General features: G+C 38.9%; 1 protein-coding gene across 2 annotated transcripts in view; it reads right to left on the minus strand.

Moving 5' to 3' along the window:
- The window catches only part of TMEM135 (transmembrane protein 135), a 190991-nt gene that overhangs the window by 56818 nt on the left and 116318 nt on the right, over window positions 1-17855 (minus strand). For both annotated transcript variants that reach the window (XM_075725055.1, XM_075725047.1), the window contains one exon: window positions 9980-10026. In XM_075725055.1, the coding sequence (XP_075581170.1) occupies window positions 9980-10026 (47 nt within the window). The remainder of the gene's footprint in view (window positions 1-9979; window positions 10027-17855) is intronic.

A 17855-nucleotide genomic window follows, 5' to 3' on the forward strand; every position in this document is an offset into this window, starting at 1 on the left:
TCATGCATTTTTTGAAAGATAAAAATAAAACAGCAGCAAATTTAAATTGCCTTCCCAATTCATGAAATGCATCTCTAGGATGCATCAGAAGTATAAATCGTTTCTCTTTTTACTCTTGACAAGGATCTGAAAAGATTATGAAGTTCACTGTAGTTTTGTACTTTATATTACTGTACAAATTAATTTTATTTAGAATTCAGAAGGAGGCTTTCAAATATTTGACATAATTTTTCCATGTCAGGAAGAACATCCTATGATCTTTTTTCCTGTCATTCCCATCCAAAGACTTTGGTAATAACCCAGAAGAATCAATACTTAAATGTATACCTTTTTATATATTTTTAATATATACACACACACATATATATACACACACACACATATACGTAACCTTCCTTTTTTGCTCTTATTAGCAGAACACAAGCTTTTTTTTTTTCATATTAAAACTAAAAAATAGGTTCATGAAATAGAAGAATAATACAAGCCATGTATGCAGAATAAGTCAGAAAAAACATCTTCTATGACCTCTCAGCATTTCATGAATTCTTAACACTCACCACCCCTCAGAATTATTTTAATATGGTTTCTAGGTAACTTTAAGGAAAGACATTAGCCTAGATTTATTCCACCTAGATTTATGCAAGTAAGTTTGGTGCACAACCACCTATATCATCAGCTAGAGAGAGGCAGCCCTGCAACATAAATTAAGCCCGCACAAGATGGGAATTGCCTGCGTGATTTGCCCATCTTTTTCCTCATGTTTCCTAACCTAAATGTATCAGACAGGTGCCTAAAACTGAGGATGAATCTTGAAAACCTGTTTACAACAGGCACTGCAGGCATGCTGAAGATCTAATTGTTGTAGGGTTCTCTTTAATGCTAGACTGGAAATCAGAATTGATTTCTTTTAATTTTATGAATACCATTATTGTCCCATTCCTCCCGCACTACCCAAATGAACAGGTGAGATTTGTACTTGCTAATATAAGAACACAGAAAGAGAAAAAGTGGGATTTGCTCACAGACCTCCACAGCAGCCACCGCAGGTGACTGAAGGAAGGTGCAAGAACATCGTCAGGAGAGGTTCCCGAACCTACTAAAGACGCCCACTATGTCCCGCTGGACACCGCAATTTTGCACCCTAATACACATTTTCTAGGTAATACCTGTAAGTCTAGATATTCTTCTTACCTGCATGAAAATCTAATAATCTCAAATTCTTGCACTTAAAAAAACATGCTTAAAATTTATCTTTAACTCTACTATATCGGTTTTGAGACAGAGGTGGATACACAACGTTAGCTTGGGGAGACCATCCTCCCTCCCCCATGACTGCAGCAGAGAGCTAGGACCAGGGCTCTGCAAAACTTGGCTGCAACCTCCCTTCAAACCAAAACCAAAACAATACTACCTGGAGTTGCAAGTTTTAAGGGACAAAAAAGAAAAAGTGAAATGCAGTTGAAGTCTGGTAAAAGAGTATGACAGAGAGAGAGAAAAAATGTGCTTCATGAAAACAAAAAAAGTACAAATACTTTTTCACCTTTAATTCTATTGGTACATAAACAGAAGGTAGATTATCTCATCTTTCCACCCGTACTTGCATCTGAACTAAGCATGTGCAACTCTCAAGGCAGTGCTCTGCCACAGAGGTGTCCGAGTGAAGCTGTACAGGTATCTTCTCATCTGCAACCCCCTCCTGTGATACCACGTTTTACTTTTGCTCATACTAAAGAAAACTAACTGATATTTATAGCATTTCTTACGAGACCGAATGTTTTCATCTACTCACCAAGTCATCCAAAATATCTAAGAAATCAAGTTTCATGACAGTTACCAAAACAATGCTACGAACCGCTAACTTTGAGATGTTTATATAAGGGCAGTAAAAAAACATATATAAACATGGAAAAAAATATCATCTGTTTTTTTCTTCTCATTTATTACCTAATAATTCAATAGCAGAGGACTTTTAATGTATTCCTGTAATTCTACAGCAAATGTAAAAGACTTAATCTTTATAAGAAAGGGGAAGACTATTTGATACTAAGTCCCTATAATAGCAACTCAGACTATAAGCTTGTTTATCCTACAGTAAAAAAGAGAGTAGAATTAAAAGGCAAAAATACCTTTCAAGTAGTTGCTTCTGTACAAAAGGTGATTAAATGAGAGACTCATATGGCACTGGTACTGCACGTTTTTAAAAGATAATAAAGGAACTCTGAAATATCATGTCGAAAATACTGAATAAATTACAGGATATGTGTTTCACGGGGAAAGAAGAGTAAATAGCTGTAATTTGGGAGGCTAGAATTTCATTAATGAGATAGAATAAAGGGCTCTGAGAACAAAAGGACCTTTCAGTTTTTCAGGTTTTCAGTGACTTTACACAAGTTTCAATACTCAGTGGCAGCATATGACAGTGCATCTGCATTTCTTAGATGTTCTTTTCATTATATTTTTCATTATCCGTTTTCAATCAATAGATAATATATAAATGACATTAAGACATCAGGAGCTTTCCGCCATGACCTATGCAAACCCTGAGTTATGAAAAACACCACGTTCTGCTTTGCAAAATCACAGCAGTAACTTCTGATTGTCTGAAATTGTTGTTTCAGAAAACAACATTTTAGCATTTATCTCTATAGAAGGCAGACTTTATCCTCAGCTTATGATCAATCAATCATCAGAAACATCCAACTTCCCATAATAGCTAGTTTCAGCTCATACATGGAGCTTTCCTTTCTAGGTTCAGAGCAGATGAATTAACATATGTCTATTATAAACTGGTAGTATATAGTCTAAGGATTAACTACTATAGCAACCAGTGCTGTAGTCTGCCAACACATGTTCACCCAAATTGCTGGATTATTTAAGTTTATGCGGATAGGATTTGTATGTAGGTGTTCATTTATTGTGCAGAGACTGAAAGTTTTGTATTATGTGGATTTCTTCAAATATGTATAAAAGCACAGCCATTGCATCAACCTTACAAAAAGTATAATATTCAAAATAAAACTTCTACTAAAATAACATTAATTCAACTGTGTTTTACAAATATTTATTTTACACATTATAGGATTCCTCCTGCTTGTTCGTTTTATTCTATTCAATTATCCTAGAACACTATTCTGGACAGCCAGTACCATGAATCACTCAAACTTAAATAAGATGACATGAAATCATGGTATAATCAAAACCTTTCCACCCATAACCTTAATCTAATGAAAACTGCAATTTTTTTTTTAAAACAGAAGCATTAAAGAGAAGTGTGCTTTTGTTCCAAGACACTTTTAAAAATGGTGCATTTTTTAAACAAATCATACATGACATCATATGACATCACAAATTACTTTGTTTTTGAGTAAGCAATAAGTATTAAGTTCCCATGGAGCTCAATGTCACCTGAAAATGAATTCCTAAAGATACAGGAATGTTCCTCTCCCCAAACTTCTCTATGTAAGTTTTTGGGAAAAAAAACCCAAAAAAACAAAACCCAAACAAGGTGGAAGGGGAAAAAAACCCTGCTTCAACTGTGGTTAACTGTATGTGTGTATTAAATACACGTATGATGGACTGCACTATACAAGTTACTGTATACTACAATTATCCACAAATGAGTGATGCATAATTTCATCACTTCCAGTGAGTTCAGCAGAAGCATTTTGAGAAGTACCAGAAAAGAAGGATGGAAGAGAACAAAGAAGAAAATACTACACTAAAATACGCTTCCTCTGTCTATAAATATAACTTTGTTGTTTGTAAACCTATCATCTGCATTTCAGCTGCTTTTTTCCTAGTATATTCTTCTATTTTCGGTCCTGTTTGCTGACATGATCTTATTTTTCTCCTCTTAAGTCACTCTCTCCTTCCCTCTTCCTACTGTCTTCCTTTCTATACTGCTCTTCTGAATTTACCTTTCATTCTGACTCCCCCTTCTCATTTTGTCTATTCTGGAGTAATTATTCCTGGCTTTTCTTTGACCGTTTCAGTTCTGTAACCTCACTTCTTAACTCCTGAGATTTAGCACTTCCTTTTTCTTGCTGTCCTGTAGTAGATGCAGTAACATTTGAACAGTCCGAAAGAATTTTGGGGAAACTCCAGCGATAAATATCAAGGCTGCCTGGTGAGGTTTGCAGCTAGGCTGAAACATCTGCCACAGGGATGGGCTAGGAGGATTAGAGGTAGCAAGTCAACACGATATGAGGACAAAGCCTTCCAACAGAGAGTAAAGGGCATTCATTTTAGAATTGGAGAAACCTTTTCTATACCAAATGACAGGAAGATTATCTGAATACTTCAGGTTTTTTTAATAATAAACTCCCCAAATCCATTACACAGGCTTTTGAGCCTCTCTGCTGCTTTGGAGACAGAGATTAGACGTGTAAGGATTGGCAGTCGGAGAGAAGCGTCAGCAAATTATAACTGCCTCGCCAAAGAACCATTACAGAATTTGTTCTGAAACTAATTCAAGGTAGACATTATAATGAGATACTGAGAAATATCATTATACTAGAAAAGGAAATATTCAAATAAATCGAGAAGAACTTGCCTATACTTCCACAGACCAAGATTATAGCAGTATTTTCTAATGGTGTGGGTAGGAAAATACCCACATCAAGGGAGAGGTATGATCATGTTACAATTGTGCCATACTGATTTTGTTTTGATCTCTTTTAGTGGATAACTATCAACCCAAGCGCGTGCCTTCCAGAAACAACACTAAGCAAGCTCAACTTCATAGAATCATAGAATGATAGAATGCTTTGGGTTGGCAGGGACCTTCAGAGGTCATCTAGCCCAACCCCCCTGCAGTGAGCAGGGACAGCTTTAACCAGATCAGGTTGCTCAGAGCCCCGTCCAACCTGACCTTGAATGTTGCCAGGGATGGGGCCTCCACCACCTCTCTGGGCAACCTGTGCCAGTGCTTCACCACCCTCATTGTAAAAAACTTCTTTCTAATGTCTAATAATACTAATAGGCTGTTATTAACACGGCAACCTGAAAGATATCCTGAAAGTTGTGTGATGTACAGAATATATGTTAATTCCTCCAGGAAGAAAACAGTTCTAAACTTTCCAACTCAAGTTAACTTTTCATCTCCTAGGTTCAGCAAAGATCACCTTAAGCCATGCTGGCACGCAGTCACTTTAAAATGACAAAAGTCCACATGAACGCTGAAGAGCATCTCTGCTTTCCACGCTTATCCCCCCCACTTGCCACTGCTGGCTCATAGCGCTGATGGGAGCATGTTATCCGTGTTATCTGTCCACATGTTATCCGTGCATCACGGTATGAGCTGTACAAGGAAAACGATCCACCTCAAAACTACACAGAGCAAAAATAGTGGCTAAATTCAGTTAACCCTGGAGCTGCCAGGAATGCTAGTGACAACCAGAGCAACTGACTGGGGACATTAATCACTTTTAAGTTCAGAAAACTTAACAATAGCCTCAGATAAGGCAATTTATATGAACTCAGAAAATAAAGACTACTTTGCTTTTATTCCTTGCGTCATTTGACCCTTAAACATCAGTTGTATTTTAGTAGCATAGGGGCATACTGACATTAACTCTCTTTTTAGAAAGGATTTAAGCTTCAGATTATGCCATTTAGATACCAGGATTTTATCTTTAATGACGAAAGGGATTACATATGATCTTGGTGACCAAAAGTGCTACTGCTCTCAGCACCTTTTAGAACATTTTGGTGGGGCGGGGAAGGCAAAAAACACCTTTGAAAGGAGTGTTAATAAATGCTTATTAGCAGTGAACAACATTTTACAGTCAGTGGGAAAATATTCTACAAGCCAAGCAGATCTGACTTTGAATATGGCATTTTTCTGAGAATTTTCTGAAAGTACTGTAATTCTAACACAATTTTGTCAGTTTGATCTGCTTATGATTAGGAACAGGCTGAAGTGATTTTGAGTCATTAAACAGAGGAAATGCAGTTTAACTACTCTCCCAATTCTTTCCTATTTTAGATAACAATGCAGACGGGGAGATTGCCTCCCCCAGGGCTCTGGACAGATCCACAGAGGACTCCTCCAACGACTGTCCAAAATCTTACCAAAGGGAATAAATGATGAATTCACATATGGGATAAGACAATGACCAACTCAGAATTCCAGTCCTGACAAACTGGACAAAAACTTTCGAGGACTGAGTAAGCGACCTCTCTGTCCTCTGTCTTCTCCCTGAGCAGTTGTTCCTTTCCCATTATATTTCTATGACTAAAAATTGTGGAAGAACACTTTAATTCAGTGCGGTAGAAGAGTCACATTTCTCCCTTCACTAATTTTCAGAGATGCCCCTGCCCTCCTGTCTCCACTCCATACGTTCTACAAAACATGGTGATTTCTACAACACAGACCTGTAATTTGGAAATTTTTTCCAGGTATATCTTTCAAGTTGCATTCAACAAAGCACAGCAAGGTTATCTTCCTCCAAAGATGTTACTGGCCACTGTCTTTGACAGCTTATTACATCAAATATTTCACAATATGACAGCCATTGATATGCATCAAAAAGTGGAAGAGACTCAGGAAACCAAATATTCCCTTCCCTAAGTGGCAATACCTATATTATCCAAAATCTGCTCCTGCAGATCCGAAAGGATAGACAATCTGTAGCCTTGCCAGAGAATCTTTTCACTGCTTCGTTCTTAAGATTTTCTTCCTCACTAAGTGAATGAATCTGTGCTGCACTTTATTATTTTAAGAAGAAATGTCTTGCTCTGTTATCTCCTATCCTTTCTATCACAGCCAGAGAGAAAAGACTATTCTCTTCCTCTTCTCAGCAGTCTTGTGCATAGTTATTCCATCCCCCCCCCCTTTTTTTTTTTAAACAACCACAATCCATCCTTTTAAATAAACCATATTTTCCAAACGCCAGATCACTGTAGGAGAAACTCTGAGGCTTCTCTGCCTCTTCCGTATTCTTCTTGGCATGTAATAATCAAAAAGGACACAAAAATGCTCTGAGAAATTCTTAAGCTTTACGTACAACAAAAAGACAACTTTATGTACCTCGCAAGCTCTATACCTCATGGCGTTCCCCTTGTTACAGGAATGCAAAATTGTTGTCTTACACTCAGCTGGCAGAGTGTGACAACTAGTGTTGGGTCTTTTTTGAGTGAACTGTTTCCGAACCCTTTGATTCTCCACAGCTCCTTGCCTGCAAATGTGTTACCTCAACCTTGTCACTACTAAGAAGCTTTATACTTCTTCAGATTGTATCTCCAGTTTGCACCTATTTGAATTCCAAATCTGTTCTGCAAAGTAACTGCAGTTCCCAGCCAGCAGTTTTACCTACGCATCTAATAACCATTTCCACTGTTATCTTTGTCATTATTTAAATACAAAAATATTAAACAGTGGAGGACCTGCATAGGTGCTTCTCAACATAGTCAATACATCCTCCATCTGACAGTCAATCCCTGGCAACAACTCTGTCCACGTGTTATCCTGGGGCTTCTGTGCTTACCCAGAGGTATTTTCACACAGACCTTCTATACCTGCTTACTTTAGGAAATTACCACATGAATCACTGTGAAGAAGTGCTAATCACAATATTAATTACACTCAGAAAGAAAAAGGAAAATAAATTGGTCTATGCTAATTATTTTTTGATAAATCTACTTTGATTTACTGGTTTTGTTGATGTTTACAAACAATTTTTTTTTTTTTTTTCCTGAGAATTAAACTAATAGACCTATAATCTCCTGGTCCTGTATTTTAATTCCTGTTACACCACCAGAGACAAAGGAATTAAATTTGATCTGTTCATCTCCTTGAGGGTAGGAAGGCTCTACAGAGGGACCTGGACAGGCTGGATCAATGGGCCGAGGCCAACTGGATGAGGTTCAACAAGGCCAAGTGGCACGTCCTGCACTTCGGGCACAACAACCCCATGCAACGCTACAGACTTGGGGAAGAGTGGCTGGAAAGCTGCCTGGCTGAAAAGGACCTGGGGGTGTTGGTAGATAGCCAGCTGAACATGAGCCAGCAGTGTGCCCAGGTGGCCAAGAAGGCCAACAGCATCCTGGCTTGTATCAGGAATAGTGTGACCAGCAGGAGCAGGGAGGTGATTGTGCCCCTGTACTTGGCACTGGTGAGGCCACACCTGGAATACTGTGTCCAGTTTTGGGCCCCTCACTACAAGAAAGACGTTGAGGTGCTGGAGCATGTCCAGAGAAGGGCAACAAGGCTGGTGAAGGGTCTGGAGCACAGGCCTTATGAGGAGCGGCTGAGGGAACTGGGGTTGTTTAGCCTGGAGAAGAGGAGGCTGAGGGGAGACCTTATCGCTCTCTACAACTACTTGAAAGGAGGTTGTAGTGAGGTGGGTGTTGGTCTCTTCTCCCAAGCAATGATAGGATGAGAGGAAACTATCTCAAGTTGTGCCAGGGGAGGTTTAGATTGGGTATTAGGAGAAATTTCTTCACGGAAAGGGTAGTCAAGCATTGGAAGAGGCTGCCCAGAGAGGTGGTTGAGTCCCCATCCCTGGAGGTCTTTAAAAGACATGTAGATGTGGTGCTTAGGGACATGGTTTAGTGGTGGACTAGGCAGTGCTAGGTTAATGGTTGGACTTGATGATCTTAAAGGTCTTTTCCAACCTAAACGATTCTATGATTCTATTAAATGTTGCTGATGATTGCTCAACAGGATATCCATCAACCCTGGTATGGAGGGACTAATTTCAGAAGAGAACATGGTTTGGAGACCATTCAACTGTCAGCGTTGCTGTGTCAGGTCAGGAAGGAATTCACCAAATACCTCTGGGCTCTGGTTAGTTCTCATTTAACTTCCAGGTTGTCTCTAAAACATTGGTTCATTACCAAAGACATAGAAAGGAGACAACTAGCTTCCTCCAAAATCATACAACATTTATAGCTTTGACCAGCATTTTAGTGTTTTGAGTTGGTTTAATCAGCATTCATAGAGACAGGTGTCTAACTTCAACCTTACAAGTCAAATTCTCCAAGGCTATTATGCCATGGCTCTGGGAAGTAGCAGAAAATAAAGCGAGAAGACTGCTGATGCAAGCGTCTAAATGGGTGGTAGATGAAAGGAGGAATGCTTCTTCGAATCCTTTAAATTAACAGCTCTCCCGTATCCACAGACTGTTCTTGGCCAATATCCATAAGTAATTTGTAAGTAATGGAATTACAAAAAGACAAGCTGCAGCTTCCAGAGTTTTGCAGTTACCAGGGGATCACATACGCCTTCAAGAACTATAGATTGCTACATGCCACAGAAAATTTGAAGTCAAAAGGTTGTAGTCAAAGGTTACTTTAGCAAGCAACTTTCCAGCTTGAGATATTATAAAGAAAATTTGAGTAGTCTGGTATTTAAAAGGGAAACAATGGCAAGGTAAGTGACTTATTACATATATCTTGCAAGCATAGAGAGAAAAACATTATTAAAATGAGTGTCTCATCTGACCCCACTACCATATGTTTTTAAAACGGAATACAACTGATAACTTGTGAAAACGCATGTAAAACTAGCTTACTGTAAAATTAAAAGGTAGTTGCATCTGCATGCATGTCAAATATTTGATATTATTTAAGACTGTAAAATCTCATTCTCTTGTTCTCCTCTATTTCACCAGAAGAAAAAATGCTATCTTCCCTGCCAAAAGCTATTTAAGAACATATATGAAAAGCAGTATTTCAGATGTTTTTATACTATGTAACGTTAGATCTCCAGGGTCTTAATTATGAGATGAGAGGAAGCTCCCTAAGTAATCAGTATAATCTCCAGAAGATTTAAAGCATTTAACTCAGCATTTCCCTTTTTAGCCCAATTATGTTCACAGCACTGGGTTTTTAACGCCATGGAAGCACTCTACTCAATTCAGAAAGCTTGAGTTGAGAATATACAAGTTTTCAGATGAATATCAAAAATAAAGTAAGCTCTTAGAAATGCTGTTTAAAATAATTTTTAAAAACATAAATAGATATACTAGCAACATACCTGAAAAAGAACATGAACAGAGCGGCTGTGATGCAGAACAAAAGGACCTACAAGAAGGAGAAAAAACGTTATTACATAAAACATCACACTACCTACTGAATGTTCTGGATCATGAAGATTTTACAACTGTTACTATAAAAGTTACACTTTCTTTATACACTTGATGGGCCAGAATGAAAGCTTGTCTGAATCCACCAAAAAGGATTCTCTTGTTTCTAGTTGACTTTGACCCATTCCTGTAGAAGTTAAAAAAAAATATGAAATCCAAACCAGAGCAGCAGGACAACAGACACACCCAATGATGCCACTTAAAATAGTCTGGAATAAAATAATAATAAAGCAATAGAATGAAAACAATAAAGCAAAAGAATGGAAATTTAAACATTATCTTTTGATATGTCTTGTTATCTTTGATATCTTGTTATCTTGATATGTTTTGTCTCTGCTTTTGTGATCTATTCAAATATCATATTGCTAGTTTCAGTTTAAAAGCCAGGACATTTAAGATATCTGTACAGACAGCTGCTTCTGCTTAACTGCTTTCGAGCAAGTTTGAGAGTAGGTAATTCTATTCACAAATGAGAGTATCCCTTCTAGTAGTTCACATTCATGCTGAACTCACCTGGAATAATCCAGTCTTGCTCTAGATTATAAAAGAGTCAGTAGGCAAACTTAGCAGCTCTTCAGCACAGAGAGGGGAACGTCCTACTTCTTCCTCCCATCCCCAGCTCAGTGCTCTTACCCCCTTCCTTACCACATGCACAGTGACTCAAAAGTGCTGAAGAAAACGAACTCAAGGAGGAAAAGAAAGTGAATCAAAACTTTGCAGAGTTTTCTGCCAATTTGGTGAGACAAGTAGATCACTGGAAGGGTGTAAAAGCACCAGAGCAGGCACAGGCAGCAGAAGGGATGGAGGGGGATCTCCATGCCAGGAGCAGAGAAGGGGAGAAAGGATGAAGCCATCTCAAGCCTCCTTGAGACACCAACAAGCCATTGTACCTTGAGTGTAGAGCTGCTTGTACATACAGCTGTTTCAGGAACAGCTACACCATGCTTTAAATTCATAACCTGCCTTAATCCATGCTGTCTTTGCCAGATACTGCTGGAGGGCAAGAAAATACTGTTTTGTTCTAGATACACTGGCTCATATTCATACATCATTCAGGAGGCAAAAACCATACAGAAAAATTGCAAGTGTTTTAGAAAACACTTGCACTTATTTTCAAGGGTTCAAGAAGCTTTGCTCATGATAGGATACAGATAGCTTAAGTGAAAAGAAATGGAAATGCTGGCAGCAGTGCATATTTGAAGGCTATAGCTGTGTGTTGATACAGATGATAAAGTGTCATAAAAATTTGAATAGGAAAAGTTTACAATGACTTTCAGAGAAAAAAAATAAATCTTACAATGAGACTATTTCCCTTTTCCAAGTCTTCTGGCATGTGACTTAAAATTAGGTCACGTAAGACATTATAATGTTTACTGTGTAAACTACCCATTTTTTTTCCCTTTTCCTTAACCAGTACTATCATATTTTATTATTCTGCATCAAAAATGTGAGTATATGAAATAATTTTATATGAAATCATTAGGGTAAAGTGAGGACAATGATGCATTTCAGTTCAAACTAGCAGCAAAAGCAGACTTACATTTAAACCCGAGTTCTACTTAAAAAGATCTGCCCCAGCCCTCCAAAGTTCAAACCGTATTTAATCATTTAAACAACAATCATCAGTTCGTTGGATGCCATTTCTGGGAGACAGAAGGGACAAGAAGCCTTGGCAGCCGGAACAATGATATTGAGAAATAAGTGAGAAACGGCAAAAAAACAGTTTTCGGGGAAAAAAAAGTATGTCTTTGCATATTAAAAACACTCACTTCATTAAATAGTCTCTTTTTTTCTTTTCCTTTTTTCTTTTCTTAAATGAGTTTGATAACAACCTAACAAGTATACATGTCTATATCACTAAGATTCCCTCTGAGCTCTCTCTTCTCCAGGCTAAACCACCCCAGCTCTCTCAGCCTCTCCTTGTATGAGAGATGCTCCAAGCCCTTAATCATAGGATCATAGAATTGTTTAGGTTGGAAAAGACCTTTAAGATCATCCAGTCCAACCATTAACCTACACTACCAAGTCCACTCTAAACCAATCAAGGGTAGACTAGACTAAACCATGTCGCAAAGTGCCACATCTACCCGTTTTTTGAACACCTCCAGGGATGGGGACTCCACCACCTCTCTGGGCAGCCTGTTCCAATGCTTGACCACCCTTTCCGTAAAGAAATTTTTCCTAATTTCCAACCTAAACCTCCCCTGGTGCAGCTTAAGCCCATTTCCTCTCATCCTATCGCTAACTACTTGGGAGAAGAGACCAACACCCACCTCACTACAACCTCCTTTTTAATGATCTTTGTGGCCCTTCACTCCAGTATGTTTATGTCTTTCTTGTACTGCGAAGCCCAGCACTTGGACACAGCACTCCAGATTTGTCTCACCAGGGCTGAGTAGAGGCGAAGGATCACCTCCCTTGACCTTCTTGCAATGCTACTTCTAATGCAGCCCAAGAGGCTGGTGGCCTCCTTTGCTGGAAGGGCTTCTTGCTGGCTCATGAGCAAGACAACCTCCCAGGTTGTCTTCTGCAAAGCTGCTTTCCAGATGCCCCCAGCATATACTGATGCCTGGGGTTATCCCTCCCCAGGGGCAGGACTGGGCACTTCCTGGGCACTTCCTCTTGTTGAACCTCACGAGGTCCCTGTCAGCCCATTTCTCCAGCCTGTTGAAGTTCCTCTGGATGGCAGCACAGCTACCTGGTGCGGCAACAACTCCTCCCAGCTTTGCATCATCTGCAAGCTTACTGAGGGTGCAGCCTCCTGTCCACTCATCCAGGTCATTAATGAAGATGCTACTGGCCCCAGTGTGGACCCCTGGGGTACACCACCAGCGACTAACCTACTGCTGGACTTTGTGCTGCTGATCACAACCCTTCGAGCCTGCCAGTTCAGCCCAGCCAGTTTTCAGTCCGCCTCACCATCCACCTATCATCAATTTGTCTATAAACTGCATTCTATTTGCCAAAATCTGGGCAACAAAGTACTTCAAGAACTTGTTTAATCAACCTCTGTAATTATCAGATGTCTTTCAGAACTTAAAAAATATTCTTTGAAAAAAGTAAGATGTGGAACACCTTGGCCAGGTGGAAAAGAGGAAACTGGTACCAATTTTTGCAAATGAGTTCAGGGAATATTAGACAGTCAACCAGGCCACTTCTAATATCCATAACTACACTAGAATAAATTATTTGAAACAGCCAGTTTATAAACATCTAGATAACAAGACAATAAGAAACAACCAACACAATAAACAAGTAAATTAAAACTATTGTAATTTTCTTCTTTGACAGATGTTTTAAGGAAAGAAGCGGGTGTAATTTATCTGAAATTTAATGCACCTTTGTGGCAGTTGCATAGGTTAAGTAAGTAAGTGGACACCGAGCTATTCAAGAACACTACAGGAGAAAACTCTAATAGTTAGCAGTTCATTATCAAACTAAAACGCATTTTAACTGAGGTCACCAAAGAGGTTTTGCTTCCCTCTTCAGTAATGCATGGAACAGAGATTACGTCACAAATTCACCTAATCCTTTAGAGGCCAGGTCTTCATGCAAAGTGATTGAATTGCCCAAAGTCAACAAGATGAAATTCAATAAAAACAAGTATGAAGTACTTGGCAGGAGAAGTCACACAGACAAAAAATACCATGAGAAGAAACAAATACATAGGCAATACAAGAGTATAACAAATTCCGCAGATCGCAAATAACTAGGCACCAGCAATGCCAGGCTGCGGAAAGCGCTGTAAAATAGCATTATGGACTCTTTTAGAAGCAGAGGAGGTAAGACATCACAGTGTATTACACTAATGACCTGCTGAAATATGATGTTGGGTACTACTGTTAAAGAAAAGCACAGACAAAACAAGACAGCCCAGAATAGCATGATGAAAATAAGAGGTGTGCAATCCACAACTGTTAGGAAACTGCTTAAACTAAACTAAAAAGAGATAGCTAGTGACAAACACAACAATTGTTTTCATATAATTATCATATACTGATAAATCTGCCTCATCAAGTACAGAAGGAGGAAGACAGAGCTAAATCTACAGCGAAGAGAACGTAGGTTAGATATTAGGAAGAGGTCTCTCTACAGGGTAGTGATAAACTAGAACAAGTTGCCTGTGAGATTGTGGAATCTCCTTTATCAGAGGTGTTTAAGATCAGTAGAGGCAAACATCTCCTAGCAATGCTCTGGGCATGTTTGACACTCTCTCTCCCAACATTTACACAACCGAAGGACAGCAAGATGTGCAACTAAACGAGACTGTTCTACATGAAATGCACAGCCCAACGTGGAAAGCCCAGTCATTGTCTTCTAATCATAGCACCAAGAAACAGAAGGCAAATGGTCACCCTGCTCCAAAATTAAGCTACTTTCAAAATAAGCCTATTTTTCAACTTTTCCCCATTCTATACATTTTTTTTGTAGCATCCTCAGTACAATATGCAATACTTATTTTAGGTTTAAAAACTAGATACTGAGTGAGTTTAAGCCTTAAAATCTAGTAAGCAGGAAGTCTCATTTTGGATTTTTCTTGCAGAGTCCATCACTTTTTGATTTATGATACAAGGTCAACAAATTGTGCTTGGCAACACACAGAGCTTGAACCTTTCTAGCTGCAACAGATACAACAAGCAGACAACCTACATGTTTCTAGTGAGAATGATAACACCCTAAATAACTGAACATTTTAAAGAGATGTGCAGAGGTTACAAGGAGAAATCCCTATGCTCCGGGACAGGTTAGCAATTTGGTGTGTAAGGTGAGCACTGCAATTTAATTAATTACATTCCACTTTACTGTATTTAATAGAGGAAAGTTGCTGACAAAACTTAAGAGGTACTTTTTCCAGATCTCTGTTGGCTGACAAAGCCAATTTTTTTTTTTCCTCCCCAAGAAAGTTTAGTCCTCACATAAACAGTATCATGAAGGCACACTTAGCAGTTCCCAGTTCTGAGCACAAAGCAAAAAGCTCTGGCTGAAAGCAGTTACCAGCAGCCCCAGTAACACCAGCAGCCCTAGCAGCTCACAGACAACTTGTTCTCACAGCCAGATAGAAATCTTGGATCAGAGAAAGGAAAAATAACATTGACAAAACTATTAAAACTACTCTCACGTCCTGTGTATTCTGAGTTTTCGTGCATATTACCTAATACCAAGGTTATGTGTATCTTTCTTACGCATTTTCATTGTATTTTTACCCAGATTTCCTGGGGTAAAAGAAGTCTCTGATCGGAGGCTGCTGGTTCTCCCATGCAGCCAGAATAAAGAGTAGGGCTGAAGTCTGTGATAAAGTAACGTAGACCTTGTAATTAAAAAGAAAAAGCACCAAAGATACACATAATCTATGTAAATGAAAACAGAAGGAGGGCAAGGGGACAGATCAGTGATATCAGCTGGTGGAAGCATTTAGAGTGTTGGAGCTACAGTTCAACACTGAATAGTGCTAAATCCAGCTCACAGAAGACCTGAGGCTGTTTCAGCCACTGGCACATCAACACTTGACTTCAAGCGTATTCATGAAGCCTGAAAACCATCACCTTCTTGATCAACCACTTCACAACGCATGCAAGAGCTATATCTACACTCAATGATTTAAAAAAAGAAAAGTTACTACTAGTTCTTGAAGGCTGTATGCTACAGAAAAAAAAACCTGCCAGCTAAGGTCAGTCCGAGGAAAATTTTGTTAGTAAAAATCATGGAAAATTAAAAACCCTGATGACATTTGCCTAGCAGGTCAGTTAAAAGAAGTCCCTCCAATAATTATTACTTGAGCCAAACTTCTTCCAAAAGTTACAAAGAAGGGAAGGTGGACTTACTATTATTTTTCCATATGTATTATTTGGTCTACCGAGAAAAACCTAGCTTTACCCATAAATCCACAGAGCTATACAAACAGTACTATAATTATATTTTGGTGTAAATCAGGAATTTTTCAACTGGTTGTCATTCCTCTATTTTATTTCAAGGCATGTTACTGCTCCAATAAAAATGCTTTCTACAGCTCTCATCACAAAGATTATCTCTTAAGCAAGTTCCCTTATAATTAAAAAATTAAAATAATGGAACTAGACATGCAGATTAATGTAACGGCTTTATAGTCCAAGGTCAAGGAAATAAATAGGCACGGAATACCTCTTTTCTGCCTGTACATTACATAACGTAAATCCTAGTGTCCTACTCAATGAAAATTGATAGCTATTCTTTTCCAATAGTAAAGTATCTGGTTAAAAAGCATAAAACTTTCTTCAATTTTGTAGTAGTTAAAGTGGATGGAAACCACAGAATCCTTCTGATTAATTACACAAAAATACCAGAAGTCATATAAAAAGAAGTTATGTGAAAATAGCTGTCACATTTCATGATGTTCAGACACTTGAAATCTGATCTGATGATCACTCTTACTGATGTAAGTAGTTCCTTTTTAGTATTATTTAATGCCCCAGGCAAAAAATTATCATAGTAAATAATCACCTGATGGAATTAGTCACCATTGCTGACAAGGCAGTTCTTATGTACGACAGCTACATCTTCACCTGTACAGGAGTAAAGGGCAGGACTGCAGCCCCAAACCCATGAGCTGCTAATAATACCAGCTATTCCGCCAGATTTTACTGCTATAAACAGCACTTACACCCTGACACGGTGCAGAGGAAGGCTGTAGCAGCCACTTACTACTAGATTAGATCAGCAATGGGTTTGGCAAGCGGCTTTCCTGGGCACCAAAATAGTTTCTATTTCTATTTCTCACTCTCTGCCTTAGTTCTCTATTTCCTGTCCCAAATGAGTAAAAATCACTTGGGGAGGTTTTTATTGTGCCCCCATCACCTTTTCCCACCTCTGAGTCTGCTGGCCTTTTTGGGCTGGCACAGTGGATTCTCCTGAGAGCAACGCTAGCATAACTTTATTCTCACCAGCTAGAGCGTTGAAAAAAACCAGAAGAGGCAGCTACGAAGAGCAATTCAATGCCCAGAATACATGACTTGCAATAAAACTAAAGATGCCAGTATCTCAAGGCTTTTGGCTTATTCAAGAGAAGACACGGAGGCGGCTGGAGTATCAGTGGAAGAGCCTGGATGAGTAAAGACTACTCTTTAGTTTGATAGGAAAAAACCCAGATGGTGGTGAGAACCTGAAGTCTGCCAAATTCAGACTAGTAAAATGGCAACTTTTTCTCCGGTTAGTAAGATTAATTAACCAAATGAGATTAGACTGTTTTGTGTACCATGAGTTGTACACTCGATATACAATGTGGTAAGATTCACCAACCAGTCTTAACTAGTAAATGACCGGATGATTATATGGTCTCCTGTGGTGTCAGCATTCATGAAAGCAGTATTATTCACGTGTGTATTTTAAATGAACACACTACATATACTAAAACATGAATTGTACGCACCTCAGCAAAAGCTTCTGAATCCTTCGCTCTTTATTTAAATTTCAGCATTGAATATAATACATAGTTCAGATCTGTCCAATGGCTTATTAACGCTGTAGTGAAAATATAGCGAAGGCTGAAGGGAAAAATATACTCCCAAATCTGCAACAGCTCTGGCACTATTGCAGCCACCCAGCTTTCTGTGTCTCCGAGTCCCTGGTTCTTCTCTCTGTCTCACAGATGGCACCTCAGAGGACCAAACAGTCCCTTAGACAGGGCCAGGGGGTTTTGAACGACTAATCTCTGTATTTAGCCACAAAATCTTTTTTCAGTTCCCTATGGAGACAGAAGGAGCCAACGGGGAATGCAAAGCACTCTGAGTTTCC

This window comes from Pelecanus crispus, chromosome 1 (genome assembly GCF_030463565.1).
Source record: "Pelecanus crispus isolate bPelCri1 chromosome 1, bPelCri1.pri, whole genome shotgun sequence".
Lineage (NCBI taxonomy): Eukaryota > Metazoa > Chordata > Aves > Pelecaniformes > Pelecanidae > Pelecanus > Pelecanus crispus.